Source organism: Zosterops lateralis (assembly GCF_965231275.1).
Source record: "Zosterops lateralis genome assembly, chromosome: 3".
Classification (NCBI taxonomy): domain Eukaryota; kingdom Metazoa; phylum Chordata; class Aves; order Passeriformes; family Zosteropidae; genus Zosterops; species Zosterops lateralis.
Genome location: NC_139764.1, coordinates 113,298,036 through 113,320,361, shown reverse-complemented (window position 1 = coordinate 113,320,361; position 22,326 = coordinate 113,298,036). Strand labels below are relative to the sequence as shown.

Genomic DNA, 22,326 nt, shown 5'->3' with positions numbered 1-22,326 from the left:
CAGCATGGCTAAGGAACCCAAGCACAGGGCTGGGCTGGCCGTGGAGCAGCAGGAGATGGGAGAAGCCAGGCTCCATCCCCAACCTCCCATTTTCCCTGGGATTAGTTGGCTGGGCTGTTCCTTACTTCTTTGGTTTCCTGGGAGAAATATCGATGGCAGGGCCGGGTGCTGGCATATCCATGGGGAACATGTCCACCCACATCTCCAGGCGGCCCTGCGGGGTGGGAGAGGCAGAGTCAGCTCCCCTTGTCCCTCCTGTCCCCTCCCCACCAGTGTCCCCCTCTTCCCACAGCCATCACTCCAGCCGTGCCAGATGTGGGGTGGGACAAGCTTCTCCCATGCCACAAATCCTTCTCCACTCCTGCAGAAGTGTCTCATGGAGGGGGTGAAGCTGGATGGGTTTTAGGGCCCTTCCAGCCCAAACCATTCCATGATTCCATGACTTCCACATGAGCTCAGATCAGCCTCACCAGTGTGAGCCAAGCACCAAGGGGAGCTTTCCCTCCTCTGCTCTCAATCTCTGCAAGGAACTTGCCAAAGGCTCAACGGGGCAGCCCAGGCTTGGATTGTGGGAGATTTCTGACCAAAATTGGGTCTGCAAAACAACCAGAGCCCAATTCTGTTCCTGCTCTCCCCGCTTTACTCAACAGGGCTGTGACCTCCTCCTCAAAACAGGCTCAGAGTCCTCCTCAGGACTCCAGGAGATTCTCCATGGAATTCCCAGCATGCCTTTTGTGAGCACCATCCCAGGGTTTCCTAGTTCCTTCTTTTTGGGAATCCATCAGGAATTTTGCTCTCAGATGTGGGGAATCAGGAGAGACTGAGATATAAAAATGATGAGGCTGGACCGGGAAACACCAGAGATTTTTCTCTGCTGGCCTCCCAGCATGACCTGCCCACCCCAAGGTGGGTTAGGGCTGCTTGGTTCCCCCTGGGCTGCCCCCATTCCTGCTGGAATGCTGTCAGAGTCTGTCCAAGGATGTGATTTGCCTCACGACTCTCTCCGATGGTTGGGGACCGGGACCCCAGACTCTGAAGGGAGCCCCTGGCCTGGCTGAGGTGGAACGTTTGCCAAGTCTCGGAGGACTGGTCTGCATCTCCATGAGAACGGAGTGCAAGAAAAATGGAACTGGTCACAGTGGACTGAGCCAAGTCTGCCTGTCCAAACTGGTCTGTCCATACCAGAGGTACAATTTGCAGCTTGTTCCTGAGCACCCAACCTCAACACAGGTGTTTCCTGCTTTGGCTCTGTGCCCTCACTTTGGTCCCCTTTGGCTCTGCCCCCTCACTTTGGTCCCTTTGGTCCCTTTGGCTCTGTGCCCCTTGCTTTGGTCCCCACCTTGACCAACCTATAAAAACTCTGGAGACCCCACTCACTTTTGTGATCACCCCACTGGAGAAGATCACGTCTATTGGCATCTCCAGGCCTCGAGGACTCATCCTTCCATGTTGGTAGCTATAATCCCCTTCCCCTCTTTCTCTATCTTTCTCACTATTCTCTATTTTCTCTCCCCACTATTGCATTTGTTGGCACTAAATAAAAGTGCATTTTTTGTTTAAGAAAAACTGAGTTGTCCCTCGCTGTATCTTTTACGCTCTGAGATCTCTAAAATGAACCATCAGGTTTCCCCGCATATATTTGCCGACCCTGACAAATTCCAACCTGCTCGATGCCCGGCTTGTCGGGGTTGAGCAGCGGCCGCGTCTCCACGTGCTCGGGGACCAGGCGGCAGCCGGCCCGCGGGATGTCCTCCCAGTGCCGCAGCACCGCCAGCGCCAGGTGCTCGTCCGTCGGCTTCTTCTGCCCTGGAGGACAAAAAAAAGGGAGATTGGGACAACTGGGACAGCAAAGCACCTCAGGGCTTCCACCCGTGCGCCAAGGTGCAGAACTGCCTCGCGCTCTCCATCCCTTGGGAATGCTTTGTCCCGTCTGAAGCGTTGATTTAGAAGAGTTAAGGACTTTAGGTAAAATAGATATTGCTGAGGTAAGATAGATAAGCTTCCTTTTTGTTAACAGAAGCCGGATTGAAGGAACTGATAAATCAGGGAAGCTGTCGAACTAGGCTTTTACATCCTGAATAATCAATAGACCCCGTGAATACAATACAATCATAAATCAAACAGTCCTGGAAAAACAGGATTCAGCTGTCTCATAACACTAAAGGTTAATAAGCCAGAGCTGAGGAAGACCCATCTTTCTTCATCATTTTGGGACCCCACCCCATAAAAAAGACCACCGACTCATTTCAAAGAACAAACTACTCATGCTTAATGACTTTTTGACTAATTACCATACGAAGCGGGGAATGGGATGTACCAGAGTTATGAATGTGCATTTGTGTTTTGGGTATTCAATACTCCTGTACATAAAAAGACCCTGTGATCATCTATGGATTGAGGTGTGTTATTTGGGAGTGATCCCGGCGTCGTAATAAACATACACTTTTTAACTTTAAACTGTTAGAGAGTCTTTGTCCGTCATAGTCGGATATCGGTATTAGATCAATATCCATATTTTTTTAATAAATCACCTCAGCTGGCTCCTCTTGCCTCTCTCTGATGCCTGTAGGAGGTTCAGATCCCCATTCAGTTTTCCTTGTCTGAACCTGCCCCAATGTCCGCTGACCATGTTTTGCTTCTCTCCTTCACCCCTCCTGGCCTGCCTCCCTCTTCCTTGGGCACACAGCCCTCGTCTCCCACTGTTTGGGAATGCATTACCATGGATAACAATTTCCAAAACGCTGGAAAAGCCGTGAAGTGTCTCCATGGCTTTTTAGACATGCACTGCTAGGAGAGCATTTCCAGAGGTGGCTTTGGGTGTCCATGAATGTCCTTGAGTGATATTCCAAGAGGAACCTACTGGTTTGGAGTATCTGTAGTACTCCATAACTGGTCCCATACTGGGATGGTGACAGCAGGGCTGGGTGATGGGCCCACCACATCTGTCTGGGGGCCCACCACATCTGTCTGGGGGGATTGGACTGGACAACCTTCAAATGTTCATTTCAAACCACTCCATGATTCAAACTGCTCTGAAATTCCAACCCTAGATGATGAGACACCCCCCAGACCCCCTCTCCCCTCCAGAGCCTCTATCCCATGGGATGATCCCACAGGGCCATACCGTTTTCATCCTCGATCTCCGTGGGGCCGGTGAAAACCCTGTTGGCAACTTTCACTCTTCCCCCTGGCCCGAAGTGTGGCCCATCCACTTTTCCCTCTTTGCACAGCTTGGACAGGATTTGGGAGGGCTTCATGGGGTCGCGCCAGGTGTTGTACCCGTGGCTGGGAACAAGAGGGCAAAATCAGCCAAAAAAGGTAGGGAGGAGAAAGGATTTTTTTTTTTTCCCTGTTTGCCAGAAAAAAAACCCCACTGCACCATGGAGCACCCAGAATTCCCAGGGAGAAAAATTGAGGCCACGAAGGTGAAGCTTCAGAGCAGACTTGATCCCTCTGTGCCCCTTTTACAAACACCTTTCACCCAGATTTGGCTCAGACCTGGAATTCCCAGTGAATCCCACTTGATTCCTGATGCTCGGCATCGCCCTGTTTGCTCTGCTACTATTTCACCCCTGATCTCACCCCTATTCCCAGTCCCCCCAGTCCCTCCTTCTTGCCCTGGCCTCCTGACAACCCATCCCACTGCTCCCTAAAGCTGGTCACAAAACCAGGGGATAGCACAGACTCCTCCATTTATCCCTGCCCGTGGCGGGGTTGGACGGCGTGAGGTTTTTCCCAAAACAAATCATTCCAGGGTCAGCAGGCAATGAAAGGGGGACATTCCCATGGGAGCTCTGGGTGGGGACGTGAGGCAGAGGAGGGTCCAGAGGTGGGAGGTGGGGCAGGGAAGGCTTTCCCCATACATGGAGTAGGTCTGGGACACCCCGCAGGTGGCCCGGTGCTTGCTGTAGAAACGATTCTCCAGGTCGATCTTGGTCTCCCTGATGAGATCCTGCCCTGGCCTCCTGACAACCCATCCCACTGCTCCCTAAAGCTGGTCACAAAACCAGGGGATAGCACAGTCTCCTCCATTTATCCCTCCCTGTGGCGGGATTGGACGGCATGAATTTTTTCCCAAAACAAATCATTCCAGGGTCAGCAGGAGACGAAAGGGGGAGATTCCCGTGGGAGCTCTGGGTGGGGACGTGAGGCAGAGGAGGGTCCAGGTGGGAGGTGGGGCAGGGAAGGCTTTCCCCATACATGGAGTAGGTCTGGGACACCCCGCAGGTGGCCCGGTGCTTGCTGTAGAAACGATTCTCCAGGTCGATCTTGGTCTCCCCGATGAGGTCGTCGGTGCCCACCAAGTCCCAGTCGTACACGGCCACGGTCAGCATGGACTCCATGGGGAAAGTGGCCTCAATGTCGAAGGATCTGGGATTTGGGGGGAAGCAGAGTGTGGAAAACGAGGTTTATTTTCCTGGTAAAATTTAAAAAGTTTAATAAAAAGACAGTAGGAGGAAAAGATAAAGCAAAGGGTTAAACGGCCAGGTGCTTGGCATTCAGCAAAGAACATACTTATCATCTTTGGACACATTTCATAAATATCTTCTCATTACATCATCTTATCACATATTCATAGACTATTTTGCATATTCATAGTTTTCTATAAACTAATTTACATATTCTATGAACTGTTTAGTATGGCCACTCCTTGGGTCTTCCTTTTTAGAGTATGGATGTTTTTTGGCTGTGGTTTCAGTTCTTTCTTTTTATTACTTCCAGTTTGGGCCTTGGTCCATACGTTTTTCAGACAGTAGATGCTGATAATTGGCATATTAGTAGCAGGGTCTTGATCATATGTTTATTGGATATTATTTCTACTAAACAGACAATTTATGCGTAACTATATCAGCTACTACTATGTGGGAATACACAAGACAGAGAGTAAGACAGCCCTTACCCACTGGATTCCCAGAGGAGCAGAGCTCCCAGACCTTTCTGTGGGATCACTGCTTCAGGAAGAGCCCCTCACCTGGACTGCTCCCACCACCCTGCTCAGGTTGTATTCTGACTCTGTCAGTGGTCTTTTGTGTTATTCCATTTATTTTATTTTATTTTATTTTACTTTTTTTTTTCTTTCTTCTTATTAAATTATATTTCTGACTTGGAACCTGTCCTGGGTTGCAGTGTAGGATGTACACAAAGTATTTATTCTATCACCATCCCCATGAGCTGTTGAAACCAGGTGGGGCAGTGTTTTCCCAAGCCCCCTGCCTCTTCTGCTAATGACCTTTGGGGTGTCTTCTGCTAATGACTCATTAACACCTGGCCCATGAGTCACAGGGAACTCCCTCCAGGAGCTCTCTCTGTTTAATGGGCCATCAAGGAGCCACTGCACGACTCCTCATCCCATTGGGAGATGCTCCCAATGCCCAGGGGGAGGAGCCAAGCATTCCCACCTGGAGAGAATCTGGGATTTGGGACAGGACAAGCAGCCCTGAGCCACTGGATTCCCAGAGGAGCAGAGCTCCCAGACCTTTCTGTGGGATCACTGCTTCAGGAAGAGCCCCTCACCTGGACTGCTCCCACCACCCTGCTCAGGTTGTGTTCTGACTCTGTCAGTGCTCTTTTGTGTTATTGCATTTATTTTATTTTACTTTTTTTTTTCCTTTCTTCTTATTAAATTCTATTTCTGACTTGGAACCTCTCACTCATTTTGCTTTCAAACCACGACAGAACTCACTTCCCAAAGACGGGGTTCAGCTGCTTGGAGATGTAGTTCTCCTTGTCCTTGATGTCTGTCTTGCCCAGCTTGATGGCGATGTAGGGATCGGCTTTCCCGTTGATGTCAGCTGGGTGGAGATCCGTGGCCTGGAAGGAGCAGATGGGATGGGTCAGTGCAGTCCACAGCAGCCAAGGATTCAGGGATGGAATTCACAGCCTGTTTGTACTGGATTCCCAGAGGGAGACCAGACCTATCTCAGCACCACTGGACCCTTCTGCAGGATCATCTCTGCTCCAACAGAACCACATCTGTCACTGCAGGAAGACTTGATTGGACTGCTCCCAACGCCCTGACCAACTGGGTGTCAGGTTGTATTCTGACTCTGTCAGTGTTTTCTTTTTGTTTATGTGTTTCTTTTTTTTTTTTTTTTTTTTTTTTTTTTTTTTTTTTTTTTGGTACTACTACATTTTTATTTTTAATTTTCCTACTAAAGAGTTGCTATTCCTATTCCCACATCTTTGCCTGAAAGCCCCATAATTTCAAAACTGTAATAACTCAGAGAGAGGGGTTTAGATTCTCCATTCCAGGGGAAGCTCTGCCTCCCCTTGGCAGACACCTGTCTTCCCAAACCAAGACATTCCTGGGTCCTGATATGGTGGAGCTGAATCCCACCATCACTCCAACACCAGGACCAGGTCTGGGTGGAAGGGAGTGCCAGATCCCGCCTGTCACACCCCAAATCCCCACTCACCCTCACGATGTAGACTCGGACCAGCACGTTGATGGGGTCGTTGCTGGGGATCCCCTGGAACATCCCGAAGGTGGGGTCGTATCCCGCCTCCTTGGTGACATCATCGGGGAGTGGCACTTTGTAGACGCACATGGAGCCCTGGTGAAAGGGAAAGCACAACCCAACTGAATCCTGCTGCCCTGGGCCTCTGGGGAAGCAAACCCATCCCAAAACACCCTGTTGGGGGTTAGGTTTGCTCCTTTTTTTACTTTAAAGAATTTTTTCCCCAAGGAGACTAAGTGTTGGATACTTAAGTGTACTTGACCAAAACAAAGAAATGGCCAATGGTTTTGTTTTTCTTATCTGTTGTAGCTTCAGAAGAAAGGGGGTAACTGCCTTCTCTGATAACAAGCCAGCTGTTAAAAACCGGGTGGGGTATTATTTCTTATCTTTTCTCAGTCTTTCACTATCCTCATGGGAATATCTTTTGTTAATTCACCATCAAAGCTCACCAATGGCCCTGGTGCAAGGGAAGGCACGGCCCGACTGAATCCTGCTGCCAAGGACTTCGGGGGAAGCAAACCCATCCCAAAACACCCTGTTGGGGGTTAGGTTTGCTCCTTTTTTACTTTAAAGAATTTTTTCCCCATAAGTTACCAAGGAGACTAAGTGTTGGATACTTAAGGATACTTGCCAAAACAGAGATAACCAAAGATTTTTTTTTCTTATCTGTTGTAACTCCAGAAGGGAGGGGGTAACTGCCTTCTCTGATAACAAGGCAGCTGTTAAAAACCGGGTGGGGTGTTATGTCTTATGTCTGTTCAGTCTTTCACTATCCTCATGGGAATATATTTTGTTAACGCGCCATCAAAGCTCACCAATGGCCCTGGTGCAAGGGAAGGCACAGCCCGACTGAATCCTGCTGCCCAGGGCTTCCGGGGAAGCAAAGCCATCCCAAAACACCCTGTTGGGGGTTAGGTTTGCTCCTTTTTTACTTTAAAGAATTTTTCCCCCCATGAGTTACCAAGGAGACTAAGTGTTGGATACTCAATGGTACTTGAGCAAAACGAAGAGATGGCCAAAGGTTTTGTTTTTCTTATCTGTTGTAATTCCAGAATTGAGGGGGTAACTACCTTCCCTGATAACAAGCCAGCTGTTAAAAAACAGGGTGGGGTGTTATCTCTTATCTCTGCTTAGTCTTTCATTATCCCCATGGGAATATCTTTTGTTAACGCACCATCAAAGCTCACCAATGGCCCTGGTGCAAGGGAAGGCACGGCCCGACTGAATCCTTCTGCCCAGGGCCTCCAGGGAAAGCAAACCCATCCCAAAACACCCTGTTGGGGGTGAGGTTTGCTCCTTTTTTACTTTAAAGAAATTTTTTCCCCAAGGAGACTAAGTGTTGGATACTTAATGGTACTTGACCAAAACAAAGAGATGGCCAAAGGTTGGTTTTTTTTTCTTATCTGTTGTAATTCCAGAATTGAGGGGGTAACTCCCTTCTCTGATAACAAGCCAGCTGTTAAAAAACAGAGTGGGGTGTTATCTCTTATCTCTGCTTAGTCTTTCATTATCCCCATGGGAATATCTTTTGTTAACACACCATCAAAGCTCACCAATGGTCCTGGTGCAAGGGAAGGCACGGCCCGACTGAATCCTTCTGCCCTGGGCCTCCGGGGAAGCAAACCCATCCCAAAACACCCTGTTGGGGCGAGGTTTGCTCCTTTTTTTACTTTAAAGAATTTTTTTCCCCATAATTTAAGCCAAGGAGACTAAGTGTTGGATACTTAAGGATACTTGACCAAAACAAAGAGATGGCCAAAGGTTGTTTTTTTTTTCTTATCTGTTGTAATTCCAGAATTGAGGGGGTAACTCCCTTCTCTGATAACAAGCCAGCTGTTAAAAACCGGGTGGGGTGTTATGTCTTATGTCTGTTCAGTCTTTCACTATCCCCATGGGAATATCTTTTGTTAACACACCATCAAAGCTCACCAATGGTCCTGGTGCAAGGGAAGGCACGGCCCGACTGAATCCTTCTGCCCTGGGCCTCCGGGGAAGCAAACCCATCCCAAAACACCCTGTTGGGGGTGAGGTTTGCTCCGTTTTTACTTTAAAGATTTTTTTCCCCCATGAGTTACCAAGGAGACTAAGTGTTGAATACTTAAGGGTACTTGACTAAACCAAAGAGATGGCCAAAGATTTTTTTTCTTATCTGTTGTAGCTTCAGAAGGAAGGGGGTAACTGCCTTCTCTGATAACAAGCCAGCTGTTAAAAACCGGGTGGGGTGTTATTTCTTATCTCTGCTCAGTCTTTCACTATCCTCATGGGAATATCTTTTGTTAATTCACCATCAAAGCTCACCAATGGCCCTGGTGCAGGGGAAGGCATGGCCCGACTGAATCCTGCTGCCCAGGGCCTCCGAGGAAGCAAACCCATCCCAAAACACCCTGTTGGGGGTTAGGTTTCCTCCTTTTTTACTTTAAAGAATTTTTTCCCCATGAGTTACCAAGGAGACTAAGTGTTGGATACTTAATGGTACTTGACCAAAACGAAGAGATGGCCAAAGGTTTTGTTTTTCTTATCTGTTGTAATTCCAGAATTGAGGGGGTAACTGCCTTCCCTGATAACAAGCCAGCTGTTAAAAAACAGGTGGGGTATTATCTCATATCTCTGTTCAGTCTTTCACTATCCCCATGGGAATATCTTTTGTTAACGCGCCATCAAAGCTCACCAATGGCCCTGGTGCAAGGGAAGGCACGGCCCGACTGAATCCTTCTGCCCAGGGCTTCCAGGGAAGCAAAGCCATCCCAAAACACCCTGTTGGGGGTTAGGTTTGCTCCTTTTTTTACTTTAAAGAATTTTTTCCCTAAGGAGACTAAGTGTTGGATACTTAATGGTACTTGAGCAAAACAAAGAGATAACCAAAGATTTTTTTTTCTTATCTGTTGTAATTCCAGAATTGAGGGGGTAACTGCCTTCCCTGATAACAAGCCAGCTGTTAAAATCCGGGTGGGGTGTTATCTCTTATCTCTGTTCAGTCTTTCACTATCCCCATGGGAATATCTTTTGTTAACGCACCATCAAAGCTCACCAATGGCCCTGGTGCAAGGGAAGGCACGGCCCGACTGAATCCTTCTGCCCAGGGCTTCCAGGGAAGCGAACCCATCCCAAAACACCCTGTTGGGGGTTAGGTTTGCTCCTTTTTTTACTTTAAAGAATTTTTTCCCCAAGGAGACTAAGTGTTGGATACTTAATGGTACTTGACCAAAACGAAGAGATGGCCAAAGGTTTTATTTTTCTTATCTGTTGTAATTCCAGAATTGAGAGGGTAACTGCCTTCTCTGATAACAAGCCAGCTGTTAAAAACCAGGTGGGGTATTATCTCTTATCTCTGTTCAGTCTTTCACTATCCCCATGGGAATATCTTTTGTTAACGCACCATCAAAGCTCACCAATGGCCCTGGTGCAAGGGAAGGCATGGCCCGACTGAATCCTTCTGCCCAGGGCTTCCAGGGAAAGCAAACCCATCCCAAAACACCCTGTTGGGGGTTAGGTTTGCTCCTTTTTTTACTTTAAAGATTTTTTTCCCCCATGAGTTACCAAGGAGACTAAGTGTTGGATACTTAAGTGTACTTGACCAAAACAAAGAGATGGCCAAAGGTTTTATTTTTCTTATCTGTTGTAATTCCAGAATTGAGAGGGTAACTGCCTTCTCTGATAACAAGCCAGCTGTTAAAAACCAGGTGGGGTATTATCTCTTATCTCTGTTCAGTCTTTCACTATCCCCATGGGAATATTTTTTGTTAATGCACCATCAAAGCTCACCAATGGCATGACACATTATATCATCTTATTGTGAAATGCTCTGCTAGAAAGCACAAGGGCAACCATTTTCCACCCAGATAAAAAGGAGCCACAAGTGCCCCAGGCACTCTGGTGTTTCCCACGGGACTCCCAAAGAAAGACAGGACCCACTTTGGGACCCCTGGCTCCACAGGATTATCATTTCTGCTTCCAACAGGACACATCTGCCACGCCAGGAGGGCTGACTTTGGACTGTTTCCAACACCCTGATTAACAGGGCGTCAGGTTGTATTTTTATGACTCTGTCAGAGGTTTGTTTGGTTTTTTCCTGGGATTCCTTGTTTGTTTGTTTGCTTATTGTTTTGGACTACAAAAATTGTATTTTTAATATCCCTAGTAAAGAACTGCTATACCTATCCCCAAAATCTTTGCCTGACAGCCTTTTAATTGCACATATTAAATATTTAATATTTAATATTTAATTAAATTTATTAAATGATTACATTAAATATTAAATATTTAATTTAATATTTAATCAAAATTAAATATTGCCTTAAATATCTAATATTAAATATTAAATATTAAATATTAAATATTAAATATTAATATTTAATTTAAAATTAAATATTGCCTTTAATTGCAAATATATAAAATTTATAATAATTTGAAAAAAGGAATGAGGGGGTGGCTTGCATTTCAAGGGAGGCTCCAATCTTCCTTGGCAGATACCTGTCTATTCAGATCAAGACACACCCTCTCCAAAGCCCCATCCAGCATTCCTAACCACTCACTTTGAACCTCCCCACTATCCTCTCTTCCTCCGTGGCGTTGTCGTCGTTGTCCCCGATCTTGCCCCGCAGCAGGTTGAAGGTGTGCAGCCAATCCTCAAAGTTGTCAAACTCTGCTTCCAGCTCTTTGTTGAAGACCTGAGATGACAGGAAGTTAAAAGGGAGGGGAATTTGGGATAAAAACAAAGGTGAGAAAAATATGAGGTGAGTACTCGATCGGCTCAGAAGGAAGGAGGGACAAAACAAGAGGAGAGTTGTGGCAGGGCAGGGTCAGGTTGGATACTGGGAATAATTTCTCCATGGAAAGGGTGGTCAGGCCTTGGCAGGGGCTGCCCAGGGAGGTTTGGAGTGCCCATCCCTGGAGGTGTCCAAGGAATTCCTGGATGTGCCACTGAGAGCTCTGGGCTGGGGACAAGGTGGGGATCAGTCACAGCTTGGACTCAATGGGCTGGGAGGGTTTTTCCAACCTCAGTGATCCTGGGATTCTGTGAACTGTGAAGTGGGATTCTCCACTCCCACTGCCTATTTTTTCTAGGCAGGAGAAGGATCTCCAGCATAACTGGGTTGGGAAAAGGGAATCATGGAACAATGAGAGGGGTAATTTTTCCCCCTCTGTGCATGATCTGGGTCTAAACCCCATCTGAACCACAGAACCACAGTCCCCAAGAATCCTAAAAAATCCTTGGGATCATTGAACCCAAGCTTGGACTCAATGGGCTGGGAGAGCTTTTCCAACCTCAGTGATCCTGGGATTCTGTGAAAGTGGGCTAATTTTTCTAGGCAGGAGAAGTATCTCCAGCATAACTGGGTTGGGAAAAGGGAATCTTGGAACAATGGGTGGGGACCTTGTTCCCCCTCTGTGAATGATCCGGGTCCAAACCCCATCTGAACCCCAGAACCACAGGCCACACGAATCCTAAGAAATCCTTGGCATCATCGAACCAGAGCCCACCTCTGTCCTAAATCCTGGCTGGGCCAGCCATATTCAGGCAGGAAAACTCTCCCTTTGAGCTGGGACAGCTCCAAACTGCCCCAGTGATGAACCAATCCCAGGACAACCCCTTTTCTCGTGACCTTGGGTGTCGCGGTACCTCCCCACAACTGAGTAAATGTTTCCTTATTATGAAAACAGTTTCAGTGACACCCCAGCACTTTTAAGGGAGAAGAACGAGGAATTTCTGGGCTTCTCTCATTGTAATTGGCCCAGCGCCAGCACAAAGGCGCCTGTTGGATATTTGAAATGTACCTCAAGGCCTGTAGCTGTTTCTATTTGGGCCAAAAGAAAAAAAAAATCTTCTTGATTGTTGTGTATTTAAGAATGAGCACAAAGCCTCTCTGGGCTTTTTGAGGTGTCTCAGCAGGTGCAAGGGCGTTTTGTTATTTTGCTTTGTATCTTTTGTTATTTCCTCTTTAATTAAAGCTTTTGCTCTTTCAAAATGTCTCAGTAATTATTTTTTAAGCCATTTCTGGGAGGTCACTGGTTAACCCTGAGAGTGTGATGATCCCTCATGGGGCTTATAACGTGCTGGCCCCACACAGGATTTCATCACTCAGAGTCCTTCCAGCTATGGAGAAAGGCTGGGAAACTTTGTCCCAAGATCACCCTGACTTCCTTCAGAGAAAAACACATTTAGGACTTCATATTATAAAATGATAATAAGTGAAAAATAATGTATGATAAATAAAATCATATAAATTGATAGATCGGGTGAGAGAACTTGCCCTAAATTGTCGCCCTGATTTTTTTCAGCCTTCTGATGTTTACATTTTTGTACTGGAATTTCTCACGGACTTTCAGGTAAACAGAGAGTGACATTTTGGAAACTGTGCATTCCTCTTTGGAAGAGAGACAATTGATGGACATCTAATTTGACCAGTGCGGTCAAACCTCATCCTCAAACCTCATTTGGAAGAGAGACAATTGATGGACATCTAGTTTGACCAGTGGGGTCACACCTCATCCTCAAACCTCATTTGGAAGAGGGACAATTGATGGACATCCAGTTTGACCAGTGGGGTCAACCTCATCCTCCAATCCCCGATCAAACTCCAAAAACTACGTAAGTCAAAATCCCAAATAAACTTCCCTCTTTCTGCTCTGACACCCTGACGGTTCTTTTTGTGTCCTGTAGAGACACTAAATTGTGCATTTGCCTTCACTGCCCACATTAGGACACCATTTCTAGGAGAAATATCCCAAGGCACATCATCCCTACAATTTTGTATTTCCATGGAAGCACCTCCACGGTACCTTGAGTTCATCGATCTTCTGCTTGTTCTTCTTCTCGGGGACCTCAGGGACAGGCTGCTGCTTCTTCTTCTTGTCATCCTTGGGCGCCTTGGACTTGTCCTTGTCCTTGTTCTTCACCTGAGCCTTGGAGCCTTTCATGGGAGAGTCATCAATTTGGCATCGCTCTGAGTCCAGGGGGAGGAGGGAGAAAGGGAGGAGATGGAAAGGAGGAAGGGAAGGAGGGAGGGGATGGAAATGAGGGGGAGGAGAGGTGGGGGAGATGTGGCAGGGCTTGGACAAGGTCCTTCAAAGAAGAGGAGCATGAAAGCTGCCAGCTGCTACTGCCTGCAAGTCCCATCCCAGCCCAGCCCTGTCTTTCCTCGGCTCTGGATCACAGAATCACAGAAGGTGTAGGTTGGAAGAGACCTTCAAGATCATCAAGTCCAACCCAGCCCTAACACCTCAAGTAGGTCATGGCATCCACATCCAGTTTCCTTTTAAACACATCCAGGGATGGTGACTCCACCACCTCCCCAGGCAGACTATTCCAGTATTTAATCACTTTTTCTGTGAAAAACTTCTTCCTGATATCCAACCTGTATTTCCCTTGACGCAGCTCAAGGCTGTGTCCTCTCGTTCTGTCAGTTGCTGCCTGGAGAAAGAGACCAGCCCCCAACTGTTTAAAATCACCCTTCAGGGAGTTGTAGAGAGGGATCAGGTCACCTCTGAGTCTCCTTTTCTCCAGGCTAAACAACCCCAGTGTCTCCAGGAGCCCGGAGATCTCCGTGCAGGGAATTCCAGTGCTGGCCTGAGCAGGAATCACTTGGAGGATGACAAAACGTGGGCAGAGCACTTTGGCAATGGTGAGAAAACCTGGTCCTGCCCTCAGCAGCTCCTTTTCTTCCTCCCACCTGAGATTTCTCCTGCTTTATGGAGCCTGGGGAGTGGAACCCCAGCCTGGGAATAGGGAGGGGACAGTGCTTGACGCTGCTGCCCTCGGATTGTCCAGGACCAGCTGCAGCCACAGGTCACCAGAGTCTCATCTGGAGCAACCACCAGCCACAGAGAGCTGGGAAAATGTCAAAAAAACCCTTTTCCTGACCCAGAAATGGGGCTCCTGAGAGGGGTTTTAAAAAGTTTTATTCTATTTTCAGTCTCATGTGAGGGGTGAGACAGTACAGATGTTGCAATTAGCGCCATCACAATCAGCAGACAAATTATTCCCTAATTACAATCCCTAATTATTCCCTAATTACAATTATAAGCTTTTTTTTTTTGCCTATCAGCTTTTGCCACACAATTTTGCTAATACTTCTAAATAAATCATCTTTTTAAATACCCCTCATGGATCCCACTACAACACATCTTTCATAGTTCTATTTCTCAAAAAATATCCGGTCTATTTTCAAATTCATAATTTGAAACTTGTTTCCAGTTCCATTTCTCTCTCAAAAACATCAGTCCTATCCCATGGCATTTCTAAGTCAGCATTTCTCATCTCAGAGTTTTGCACACAGATGCACGAGGCCGTGTGAGCCTTCTGCCAGGCTTTGGGAATTCCCTACAAACCCATTTCCCACGGGAAGAGGCTGCTGGAAAAGGTGGATTTAAAGGAAATTTCTCTCTCTCTCTGCAATCCTTGTCCCTTGGTGCCTCTGGCAGCTTTCCTGAGGGCCAGACACTATCCAGGGATGGGGGCAGACAGGTGGAAAAAACTTCACATGGACGAGGAAAGGGGGAAGGAATGGGAGAGCCAAGGGAAACGGATCATTCTAAAGAGACAGAAATAAAACCACAGAGGACACCAGTACAAGCCCAAGGGGGAATGTGCTCAGTGTTGTCTCCAAGCTCAGCAAAACCTCATTTTTTTTCCTGGGATCTAAAGATTAGTCTTCCAAAAGAAACCAGGCTCTGCTGGAAGATTTTGCATCACCTGAGCACGACGACACCCCCCTGTCATGGGGACATGGAGCATATGGAGAAAAAAGGTGGAATTCCTCAGGGATAACCCTCCCAGCCCTGCTGGTGGCATGGCCAGATGGACAAAGCCATCCTTGGCTAACCAGTCCCAGGACTCTTGGCTGGCATCATTTTGGGGACAAAATTAGTCTCCCCCAAAATTTTGGCAAGGTCAGAAGTCTGCCTGACCTACAGACTCGACTTCCTTCAGAGAAAAACACATTTAGGGCATTGTTTAATAAAATGATAATAAGTGAAAAATAATGTTTTAATATATTAAAAATAATATAAAAATATAAAAATAATATAAAAAATAATATAAGATATAAAAATAATATAAAATATAAAAATAATATAAAATATAAAAATAATATAATATATATATGTATAAAGAATGTTTTAATATATAAAATCATATAAGTTGATAAATTAAGTGAGAGAACTTGCCCTAAATTGTGTATTTGCCTTCACTGCCTGGGTTAGGACAGCAGACAAGGAGTTCAAACATGCAAGGAAAAACACCCACAAAAATTGACTTTTTTTTTTGGGAAAACACATTGGGAGTGTCCAGTTTGGCCGGAAAGCTGCGGAAGATTCCCAAAGGGACGTCCAAGCACCAAAAGGAATCCCGGCCCCATCTTTCCCTGCCACGTTCCCTCTGTCACTCCCAGCCTTACCCTCTCCAATCTCCATCTCCTCCTTCTCCTCCGCTTCTGCCGCAGCTGCTTCCTGCTGCCGGAGTTGCTGGGGGAGGAAAGAAGACACTTCCTTAAAAGTTATATTGGAAACAACATTTTCCTGGATGTCAGAGCCTGTCCAAGGATGTGATTTGCCTCACGACTGTCTCCAATGATTGAGAATTGGGACCCCAGACTATGAAAGGAGCCCCTGGCCTGGCTGAGGTGGGACATTTGCAAAGTCTTGGAGGACTGGTCTGCATTTCCATGAAAATGGAGTGGAAGAACAGTGGGACTGGTTATGGTGGACTGAGCTGAGACTGCTTGTCCCAACTGGTCTGTCCATACCAGGAGAGTCAGTTTGTTCATGAGCATCCAACCTCGACATGAGGTGTTTCATGCCTTGGCTCTGTGCCCCTCGCTTTGGTCCCCTTTGGTTCTGTCCCCTCGCTTTGGTCCCCTTTGGCTCTGTGCTCCTCACTTTGGTCCCCGCCTTGACCAACCTATAAAACCTCTGGAGACCCCACTCACTTTTGTGATCACCCCACTGGAGAAGATCCCATCTATGGGCATCTCTGAACCTCGAGGACTCATCCCTCCACATTGGCAGCTATAATTCCTTTCTCCTCTTTCTCTATCTTTCTCACTATTCTCTATTTTCTCTCCTCACTATCGCATTTGTTGGCACTAAATAAAAGTGCATTTTTTGTTTAAGTAACTTGAGTTGTCCCCCGCTGTGTCTTTTGTGCTCTGAGATCTCTAAAACGAACCATCAGGTTTCCCCACATATATTTCCCCGCCTTGACCAACCTATAAAAACTCTGCAGACCCCACTCACTTTTGTGATCAGCCCACTGGAGAAGATCAGGTCTATTGGCATATTTAGGCCTCGAGGACTCGTCCCTCCACGTTGGTAGCTGTAATCCCCTTCCCCTCTTTCTCTCTCTTTCTCAGTATTCTCTATTTTCTCTCCCCACTATGGCATTTGTTGGCACTAAATAAATGTGCATTTTTTGTTTAAGTAACTTGAGTTGTCCCCTGCTGTGTCTTTTGTGCTCTGAGATTCTTAAAACGAACCATCAGGTTCCCCACCCCACAGATGTTTGCAGACCCTGACACTGGAAAAGCTGCCCGGGGCAGTGGTGGATTCCCCAGATTCCCCATCCCTGGAGGGATTTTGGAGCCATGTGGATGTGGCACTTGGGGACACGGTCAGTGGTGACCTTGGCAGTGACAGGGAATGGTTGGGCTCGATGGGCTCTGAGGGCTTTTCCACCCTGACCAATTTTGGGGATTTCCATAACGGTCATGGGATGAAGCACAGCCCCGAGGCTTTGGAAGGAGCTGGAATTAGGGGAGACCTCGCAGGAAGGGAAGAATCTCCCCCTGGATACCCCTCACTGCTGCTCCTCACCCACCTCCTTCATCGTCTCGATGGAGGCGAAGTACTTGGACCACCAGTCCAACATGCTCTCGTCAGGCTCCTCCTCCTCCACTTCCTCCCCACCGCCTCCTCCTCCTCCTCCTCCTCCTTTCTTCTTCTTCTTCTTTTTCTCCTTCTCCTCCTCGGTCTGAAGGGACAAGGGGAGCACAGGCAGGGAAGGGGAGGGATCAGGTGAAAGGGAATAATTTCTGGAGGTGCAAAGGTGGGGGGTGAAGCACCTGAGGAGGGAGAATCCCCCAGGCTCAGGGCCCTGATGAACTTTCTCCCTTTTACAGCCACAGACACTGAGGCACAGAACAGCCAAGGGTGACCAAGGCTGTGGAGGCAATTCCAGAATCACGGAATGGTTTGGGTGGGAAGGGATCCTAAAGCTCATCCAGTTCTGATCCTGACCACCTTCCACTGTTCCAGGTTGGTCCAAGCCCCGTCTAACCTGGCCTTGGAGACTTCTAGAAATGGGGCAGTCCCACAACACCTCCAGGTTTCCATCATCCTATTTGTCCTTGCATTTCCCAGGATTTCCCATCCCAGGCTACATCTCTGGAATCTTCCAGGGCACGAGTCAAACTGTGCCCCAGCAAATCACCCTGGCTCCACTTGGTGGAGCGAGAGAATCTTTCTTTTCTTTTCTTTTCTTTTCTTTTCTTTCTTTTTCTTTCTTTCTTTCTTTCTTTCTTTCTTTCTTTCTTTCTTTCTTTCTTTCTTTCTTTCTTTCTTTCTTTCTTTCTTTCTTTCTCTCTTTCTTTCTCTCTTTCTTTCTCTCTTTCTTTCTCTCTTTCTCTCTTTCTCTCTTTCTCTCTTTCTCTCTCTTTCTCTCTCTTTCTCTCTCTCTCTGTTCCTTTCCTTTCCTTTCCTTTCCTTTCCTTTCCTTTCCTTTCCTTTCCTTTCCTTTCCTTTCCTTTCCTTTCCTTTCCTTTCCTTTCCTTTCCTTTCCTTTCCTTTCCTTTCCTTTCCTTTCCTTTCCTTTCCTTTCCTTTCCTTTCCTTTCCTTTCCTTTCCTTTCCTTTCCTTTCCTTTCCTTTCCTTTCCTTTCCTTTCCTTTCCTTTCCTTTCCTTTCCTTTCCTTTCCTTTCCTTTCCTTTCCTTTCCTTTCCTTTCCTTTCCTTTCCTTTCCTTTCCTTTCCTTTCCTGAAATTTCCTTTCCTGAAATTTCCTTTCCTGAAATTTCCTTTCCTGAAATTTCCTTTCCTGAAATTTCCTTTCCTTTCCTTTCCTGAAATTTCCTTTCCTGAAATTTCCTTTCCTGAAATTTCCTTTCCTGAAATTTCCTTTCCTTTCCTGAAATTTCCTTTCCTGAAATTTCCTTTCCTGAAATTTCCTTTCCTGAAATTTCCTGAAATTTCCTGAAATTTCCTTTCCTTTCCTTTCCTGAAATTTCCTTTCCTGAAATTTCCTTTCCTGAAATTTCCTTTCCTTTCCTGAAATTTCCTTTCCTTTCCTGAAATTTCCTTTCCCACCTGGTTGTGGTGGGAACACCTCACCCATCCCTCCCACAGGGCACTGCCTGCCCAGCTCCTCCTGGGAACAGCTGAGATGAGAAATCCTGGCCCAAAAAGACCTTCCCAAACTGCAGGAACGAGGCCACATCCCCTGAGGGGACAGCCCTGCTGTGTCTGTCATGGGACAGAGGAGTGATATCCCTGCCTGGCTTGGGCTGGGGAGGGTCCCTGGTTCATTAGAAGTGGAATGGAAGGGCTGGGAGAGGGAGAAGAGATTTGGGAGCAGAGGTGCAGAGAAGATCCATCACTCACCACGTCCACCTTCACCACCGCGTCGGAATTCTGCCGCCCGGGAGGGAAAGGGAACAGGGAGAGCAGGTTAAGGAGACACCCTGGGCTGAGTGCAAATCATCATTCCCGGGGTGGATTGGGTGGGAAAGGACCTCAAAGCTCATCCCATCCCACCCCTTGCCATGGGCAGGGACACCTCCCACTGTCCCAGAGTGCTCCAAGCCCCAATGTCCAGCTTGGCCTTGGGCATTTCCAGGGATCCAGGGGCAGCCACAGCAAATCTGGGAATTCCAGCCCAGTCCTTTCCCACCCTCCCAGCCAGGAATTCCTTCCCAAAACCCCATCCAGCCCTGCCCTCTGGCAGTGGGAAGCCATTCCCTGTGTCCTGTCCCTCCACCCCTTGTCCCCAGTCCCTCTCCAGCTCTCCTGGAGCCCCTTCAGGCCCTGCAAGGAGCTCTGAGCTCTTCCTGGAGCTTCTCCTGTCCAGGTGAGCACCCCCAGCTCTCCTGGAGCCCCTTTAGGCCCTGCAAGGAGCTCTGAGCTCTCCCTGGATCTTTCTCCTGTCCAGGTGAGCACCCCCAGCTCTCCTGGAGCCCCTTTAGGCCCTGCAAGGAGCTCTGAGCTCTCCCTGGATCTTTCTCCTGTCCAGGTGAGCACCCCCAGCTCTCCTGGAGCCCCTTTAGGCCCTGCAAGGGGCTCTGAGCTCTCACTGGAGCTTCTCCTGTCCAGGTGAGCACCCCCAGCTCTCCTGGAGCCCCTTTAGGCCCTGCAAGGAGCTCTGAGCTCTCCCTGGATCCTTGTCCTGTCCAGGTGAGCACCCCCAGCTCTCCTGGAGCCCCTTTAGGCCCTGCAAGGAGCTCTGAGCTCTCCCTGGATCCTTGTCCTGTCCAGGTGAGCACCCCCAGCTCTCCCAGCCTGGCTCCAGAGCAGAGGAGCTCCAGCCCTTGGCAGCAATTTATTTTTGTGGAAGAAGCTCTGGAGCAGAAAGGTGAGAGAAGGAGTTGAAATTCCCATTCTGGGCACAAAAAATGGAACACTCATAGTGACACAACCTGATGTCCCTGGGACTCAGCCTACCCAGTTCAGGCTGAAATCCCCCCAAAAATCAGCAATTCCATGAGGAAAGAGGTGCTGCCACACGGATACTCACGGCTTCCAGCTTCACCATGGTCTCCATCTTCTTGATGGGAACCTCGGGTTCCATGTTGACCACGATCTCCCCTGTGGGGCGAGAGCGGGGGGCCCTGCTGGTCATGGCCAGGTACCCGTTGAGGTGTTTGGCTGGACAGAGGACAGAAAAGGGGAAAGGACAAGGGAGAGGGACAGTGGAGAGGAGAGGCAGACAGGTTCAGGTGAGATCCGGCAGGATTCAGGTCAGAAACTGAGAATTCAGGTGAGATCCTGTAGGATTCAAACCAGAAACTGAGAATTTAGATGAGATCCTGCAGGATTCAGGCCAGAAACTGAGAATTCAAGTGAGATCCTACAGAATTCAGGTTAGGAACTAAGATTTCAAGTGAGATCCTGCAGGATTCAGGCCAGAGACTGAGAATTCAGGTGAGATCCTACAGGATTCAGGGTAGGAACTGAGAATTTAGATGAGATCCTACAGGATTCAGACCAGAAACTGAGAATTCAGGTGAGATCCTGCAGGATTCAGGTTAGGAACTGAGAATTCAGGTGAGATCCTGCAGGATTCAGGCCAGAAACTAAGAGTTCAGGTAAGATCCTGTAGGATTCAAACCAGAAACTGAGAATTTAGATGAGATCCTGCAGGATTCAGGCCAGAAACTGAGAATTCAAGTGAGATCCTACAGAATTCAGGTTAGGAACTAAGATTTCAAGTGAGATACTACAGGATTCAGGCCAGAAACTGAGCTCGGGTGAGATCATGCAGGATTCAGGCCAGAAACTCAGAATTCAGGTGAGATCCTGCAGGAACCACCAAAGTGCTGGAGTTGGGGTTTCTCTCAGAATTCTGGATAAGACTGGACCCAAACCAGAAGTTTTGTGGGTTAGCCAACTATCTCATGGTCCTCACAGCCCATCCTGCCTCTCTCTTTGTTGGAACTTTGGACACTGAGAATTCCAGACTTTCTGTGCTCACAGGCACTGACCCCCAAGCAAACTCTGCATTTCACCTGAGGTGGTGGAAAATGATTCCAAAATTGAGTGGCAGCACTGGGATTGTGGGTGTGGAGTTTGGGTAGAAGTGTGTGATATCACAGGGTGGAAAAATTAGAGTTTAAGAGTTTAGAATATAATAATATATATATAAAGCAAGATGGAGGTTTTAGGGCAGAGGTTAGTCCTTCTTTTTCACCTTCTTCTTCATGGGTCTGGGTGGTGTTTTGTAATTGGGTAGAAAAATCCTCATTGTGGGCCACGGGTGGTTGGTTATTGGGTTAAAAATAAAAATAATTTAGGGGTCATTTCTTAATTGGACAGTTTATCATTAAAAGGCCTTGGAGAAAGAGGCCTTTTGGGTTAAAAAAATAAAAAATAATTGGGTTAAAAATAAAAATAATTTAGGGGTCATTTCTTAGTTGGACAGTTTATCATTAAAAGGCCTTGGAGAAAGAGGCCTTTTGGGTTAAAAATAAAAATAATGGGGTTAAAAATAAAAATTATTTAGGGGTAATTTCTTAGTTGGACAGTTTATCATTAAAAGACCTTGGAGAGAGAGGGATAGGGGGGTTTCATTTTTAGTTTGTTAGCTTGAATTGCTCTAGAGCTCACAGTCTGTGAGACTGTAACATAGATAAAAACTAATAAACATCCGAATCCAAACAAGAAACGCCATCTCGCGCATTTAACCCCGACCTTACCAAAACAAAGATAAAAAACACAAACACCGCTCCTCCCCATGGATATCCCAGAGTGGATCCCCAGGTTCCAGTCCTGGTACCTGCCATGTTCCAGTGCTGGACTTTCCTGTCGGGCGGGCGGTAGATGAATTTTCGGAGGGAGCTGACGGTGTGGGAGCCCACCAGGGTGTAGCGGCCGAAGGCGCGGCAATCCACCACGCGGATGTTCAGAGGAGGGTGCAGCAGCTCGTTCTCAGGGAGGTCCTGGGAAGAAACGGGAGGGGATGGATATCCAGGACTGGGAGCATCTGGTTTGGGGAGGTTTGGAAAGGGGGTTAGGAATGGGATCGTGTTGAGAAGGGCAGAACGGGTTAGGAATGGGATGTTCAGCGGATGCTCAGAGGAGGGTGCAGCAGCTCGTTCTCAGGGAGGTCCTGGGAAGAACAGGAAGGGATGGATATCCAGGAACGTCTCGTTTGGGGAGATTGGGAA

At 47.5% G+C, this 22,326-nt stretch overlaps 1 protein-coding gene across 1 annotated transcript in view; it reads right to left on the bottom strand.

The window, feature by feature from the left end:
* The window catches only part of OTOF (otoferlin), a gene marked incomplete at its 3' end in the record, with an annotated part of 53,864 nt that overhangs the window by 5,471 nt on the left and 26,067 nt on the right, over positions 1 to 22,326 (bottom strand). The window contains exons 11-23 of the mRNA XM_083858244.1: positions 21,936 to 22,098; positions 20,178 to 20,308; positions 19,049 to 19,078; positions 17,272 to 17,424; positions 15,854 to 15,920; positions 13,239 to 13,369; positions 10,991 to 11,125; positions 6,417 to 6,554; positions 5,684 to 5,811; positions 4,201 to 4,371; positions 3,125 to 3,285; positions 1,664 to 1,806; positions 126 to 214 (exon numbers count right to left, since the gene is read on the bottom strand). Of these exons, the coding sequence (XP_083714370.1) occupies positions 126 to 214; positions 1,664 to 1,806; positions 3,125 to 3,285; positions 4,201 to 4,371; positions 5,684 to 5,811; positions 6,417 to 6,554; positions 10,991 to 11,125; positions 13,239 to 13,369; positions 15,854 to 15,920; positions 17,272 to 17,424; positions 19,049 to 19,078; positions 20,178 to 20,308; positions 21,936 to 22,098 (1,640 nt within the window). The remainder of the gene's footprint in view (positions 1 to 125; positions 215 to 1,663; positions 1,807 to 3,124; positions 3,286 to 4,200; positions 4,372 to 5,683; positions 5,812 to 6,416; positions 6,555 to 10,990; positions 11,126 to 13,238; positions 13,370 to 15,853; positions 15,921 to 17,271; positions 17,425 to 19,048; positions 19,079 to 20,177; positions 20,309 to 21,935; positions 22,099 to 22,326) is intronic.